This window comes from Penaeus chinensis, chromosome 8, assembly GCF_019202785.1.
Source record: "Penaeus chinensis breed Huanghai No. 1 chromosome 8, ASM1920278v2, whole genome shotgun sequence".
NCBI lineage: Eukaryota > Metazoa > Arthropoda > Malacostraca > Decapoda > Penaeidae > Penaeus > Penaeus chinensis.
The window spans coordinates 38,593,772-38,598,771 of NC_061826.1; the positions used below are offsets into that span (position 1 = coordinate 38,593,772).

Here is a 5,000-nt window from a genome sequence, read left to right on the forward strand (position 1 = left end):
TTCCCTCCCCACCCCCACCCCAACAGCTTCCAGGGCTTTCAAATTTCACGGTCAAATTTCGCGTATTTTTGCAGCCTGCTCCTTGTATATACATCGTCCAGCTCTCTCTGTCTCCCTCTTCCTGTTGCTGTCTAAAAAAATTAAAAAAAAACCCCCCCCCCTTTCTTTCCGATTATCTTTTTCCTTTTTTCTTGCCTCTTGCCATGTCTCTCTTTCTTTCCTCCTTCTCTACTCTTTCTTCCTTCCTCTTCCCCTCTCTTTCTTATCTCTTTCGTCTCTTTCCCTTACCTTCTTCTCTTTTCATCTCCTCCTCTTCCTCTCTCTCTCTTATGTCTTCCCTCCCCTCTTTCCCTCATTTGCCTCTCCTTTCCATTTTTTCTCTTCCTCTCTTTCTTATCTTTTCCTTCCTCTTCCTCCCTAGCTCTCCTTTACCTTCCTCTCCTTGTCCCTCCTTCCTCTTCCTCTCTCTCTCATCTCTTTCTTCGTCTTCCTTCTCCTCTTTCCCTTACCTTTCTCTCCTTCCCTTTCTTCCTCTTCCTCTCTCTCTCTTACCTCTTCCTTCCTCCCTTTCCTCTTCCTACCTCTCTTCCCCTTACCTTCCTCTCCCTCTCTCTCTCTTTCCTCTCCCTCTCTCTCTTTCCTCTCCCTCTCGGTCTTTCCTCTCCCTCTCTCTCTTTCCTCTCCCTCTCTCTCTTTACTCTCCCTCTTTCTCTTTCCTCTTCCTCTCTCTCTTTCCTCTCCCTCTCTCTCTTTCCTCTCCCTCTTTCTCTTTCCTCTCCCTCTCTCTCTTTATTCTCCCTCTCTCTCTTTCCTCTCCCTCTTTCTCTTTCCTCTCCCTCTCTCTCTTTATTCTCCCTCTCTCTCTTTCCTCTTCCTACCCCTCTTTCCCTTCCCTTCCTCTCCTTTCCCTTCTCTCTCTTCGTCCCCCTCTCCTCCCCCCTCCCCCTTCCTTCCCTTCCCTTCCTCCCCCTCCCCCTTCCCCCACTCCTGTCATCACGCAAAATATTGTTTGTTGAGTCTTAGCTTACGTTTAGCGGTGCAGGGTAATTTCAACCTTGTGCTCCCCTGCCTACAAGAGCTATTCTTGCTCGCTCACAGTCGACGGCGAGGTGCGTGTAATGATGCATGCAAATTGCCTGTGTGTTTTGAGACCCACGTAATTAAGGCATTTCTTCAGCCCTGTTGATGTCCTTCGGTGCCTTCTGCTGCGGGGACATCCTTTAGACATCCTTTAGCTACGTGGATGTCCCTCTGTCACGTGGTACGTCCTTCTGCCACGTCAGGGGAAGAAGGCATCTGAGTCAATAGAAGTTGATCTCTTGTGCTCTTGTTCTCTTCTTTTCTTCCTCTTTATTATTCTTTTTCTTCTCTTCTTTCCCCTTTTTTTCTTTCTCATGTTTTATGTTTTCTTTTTGCCATCTTCTTCTTCTCCTTCTCCTTCTTCTTCCGCTTCTTCCTCTTCCTCATCTTCCTCCTCCTCCCCCCTTTCTCCTTCCTCCTCCCCTTCTCCTTCCTCCTCCTCCCCTTCCTCTTTTCTCCTCTCCTTCCTCTTCCTCCTCCTCCTCCCCTTCCTCTTTTCTCCTTCTCTTCCTCCTCCTCCCCTTCCTCTTTTCTCCTTCTCTTCCTCCTCCTTCTCCTTCCCTTTCTCTTTTCTCCTCTCCTTTCACCTTCTCTTATTTATTTTCCCGCTCCTTCCTATCCGGAGTCTCCAACCGCCATTTTTCTCATCGCGCTCAAACTCACTCTCCTTTCAATAAAAAAAATAGAGTGAGCGGCGTTTTATATATATATATATATATATATATATATATATATATATTTTTTTTTTTTTTTTTTTTTTTTTTTAAGGAATGCATTTGATTCCAGAAGTATGGCTGCGATTACAAAAGGGAGTGTAATTCAAAAGTGATTTCGAAGATATTGAAGTAATTCCATATATATTGAAGTGATTCCATATATATTGAAGTGATTCCATATATATTGAAGTGATTCCATATATATTGAAGTGATTCCAAAGATACTGAGGTGATTTCAAAGATACTGAATTGATTTCAAAGATACTGAGGTGATTTCAAAGATACTGAATTGATTTCAAAGATACTGAGGTGATTTCAAAGATACTGAATTGATTTCAAAGATACTGAGGTGATTTCAAAGATACTGAAGAGATTTCAAAGATACTGAATTGATTTCAAAGATACTGAGGTGATTTCAAAGATACTGAAGAGATTTCAAAGATACTGAAGTGATTTCAAATATATCTTAATGTGAGTTGAAAGTTACGATTGTTCTGAAATTTATGAGTGTGACTTTAAAGATATCAGTGTTTTCCAAAAGGATCAGAGTGCTTCAAGAAATATCGTTGTTTTAAAAAAGGTATTAATACTTTATCCGTGTGTCCAAAATGATTTGTGCGTTTCCAGACGTATCAGTGTATTTCCCAGGATATCTTTGTTTTATTTAGGTGTGAGTTAGTTAGGTATTTCAAAAGTATTTCTAAATATAGCTTTCTAAATATATCAGTATATTTCATTAGGCACCTGTGTTTTATTATTGTTTTTATATCTTATAGGTAGTATGTTTTAAAGATAGTGTTTCCATAGGTATGAGTGAATTACTATTGGTATATCATTCCAAAGGTATCGTGGTGTTATTAATATGTGTACAGAGGAATGTGTCTTGGAAAAGGTGTATAAATGTGCTTCAGTGGGATCATTCTTACCAAAGATGTGAGTGAGTACATGTTAAAAGGTATTGGTGTGCTTCTAAAGGCATTATTGTGCTTCGAAAGGCATTGGTATGTATGCATCTTTCCAAGAGTATCTGTTTTTTTTCCCAAATGTGTATTACTTAAGGTATCGACACCTATTTTAAGGCTTTTTTTTTTTTCAAAGGTATTAGAGTGTTTCCCAAAGTATCAATGTGATTCCCTGAAATTATATTATGAGTCACTAACAATAACTCTATAGTTGTTTCTTCCCCTCGGTCTATTTTCACTGTTTTATGTCATTTTTACCCCGTGTGTCTCTTTTATTTCGCTCACTGAATCACTATTTGTCTGTCTGTCCCCATCTTTATCTCTTTCTCTCTTTATTTGTCAGTTTGGCTTGTCGGTTTTGAGTGCCAGGTAAGTCAGTCAGGATAACTTTGGATTTGATTTGTCACTTTCGTCTCTTAGTTTAAAGTCATTTTTTGTCGGTTGGTTTGAAACCGTTATTTAATTAAACCGACAGTTTAGTCTGTCGGTTTAATCTGTTAGTTTTCTCTTGGTTTAAACAGACAGTTTAGTCTATCGGATTAATCAGTCAATTTTGTCTCTCAGTTTAAACAGTCCGTTTTAATCTGTCAGTTTCATCTGTCGGTTTGAGCAGACAGCTTAGTCTGCTTTAATAGCCCAGTTTTTTTGTTTTTTGTTTTTTCCTGCAGGTTTAATTTACCAATATAATTCTTCGTTTATAATGCCAATTCTTCCTATCGACTCAATTTGTCAATTCAATATGTCATTTTAAAAGCAAATTTCCAGTAGGCTCAATTTACCAACCGAATCCGCCGTTTTAACAGGCTATTTCTACCTGCCGACCTAATTTGCCAAACTTATCCGTCAATTGGCCTATTCAATCTGTCAACTGAATAGCCCATTTCTTCCAGTAAGCTCAATTTGTCATTCTAATCCGTCATTTTAATAGACCAGTTTGTGCCAGCTAGTACAGAATGTCGGTCCCGTCTCAGCCTCGTTTTTCGCTGTCTGTTTGTTTTTGTTTTTACAGCTATTAAAGCGCAATCACTCGTCCATCTGTGCTTCTACCTAATGGAGTGGTTGTATCACTTGTTATAGTTGCATTATCATTATAGTGAATTTAATGTAATCGAGAAATCTATGCCTATATTTATCTATCAATATATATTTATATTTATTTCTATGCCTATCTATCTATCCATCTATCTATCTATATATAGGCACACATATATATGCATATATATATTTATATATATACACATATAGATATACATATAGATATACATATATATGCACATATATATATGAATAAATATTTACACATATATACATATATATAAATATATACATATATGTACTTAAGATGAGAGAGAAAGAGATTAAGAAGAGAGAGAGAGAGAGAGAGAGAGAGAGAGAGAGAGAGAGAGAGAGAGAGAGAGAGAGAGAGAGAGAGAGAGAGAGAAAGAAAGAAATAAAGAAATATATATATATATAGAGAGAGAGAGAGAGAGATAGAGAGAATGAGCGGAAGAGAAAATGAATGAAAGGGAGAGTGAGAGCGAAAGGAAGAAAGAAAACGAAATAAAGAGACCGCAAGAGAGAGACACAGACAGAAACACACACAAAAAAGAGAAAACGTTAGAAAGACAAAGTCGACTTATCGACGCACGAATCTCTGACCATAAAATGCACACAACATACAATGCACATAACAACATCTAAGTCATCCATAGCGAAGTGAAAGAGGTACTTACAGCGTGTGGAGATGACTGAGGTCTCTAAAGGTGTTTGGCGGAATGCTTTTGATTCTATTGAAGCGAAGATCCCTGTAAAGGAAATGGAGATGGTGTTAGGTTATGCAAATTCAATTAGGAAGTGAAGGATATGCTGAATTTATCTATGTATATATACGCGCGCGCGCATACACACACACATACACACACACACACACACACACACACACACACACACACACACAATCACACATACACACACAAACATAATTCACAGCGAGCAATAAGACGTTAATACACTCACTTATTGTAGAGAATAATTCTCTACTTCAACACACACACACAAATTCTTGAATTTTAACATAAATATCAGCAAACCGATTTATCACATCTTATGAATTATATCTTGACACGCTTTTACAAAATAATAGATACAGTTATTCGGTTGTTTTTCGCCGCCGAGCTAGAGATACAAAGCCGCCTCGGGTCGGGCGTCATTCGCGGCGACAAGGGACGCGCGACGAGGCGAA

The 5,000-nt window shown here is 38.8% G+C and overlaps 1 protein-coding gene across 1 annotated transcript in view; it reads right to left on the reverse strand.

Annotated features, from left to right (window-relative positions):
• Window positions 1-4,431: 4,431 nt before the first annotated feature.
• The window catches only part of LOC125028049 (peroxidasin homolog), a 69,659-nt gene continuing 69,090 nt past the window's right edge, over window positions 4,432-5,000 (reverse strand). Inside the window, exon 2 of the mRNA XM_047617331.1 lies at window positions 4,432-4,563. Within this exon, the coding sequence (XP_047473287.1) occupies window positions 4,488-4,563 (76 nt within the window). The 3' untranslated portion in view covers window positions 4,432-4,487. The remainder of the gene's footprint in view (window positions 4,564-5,000) is intronic.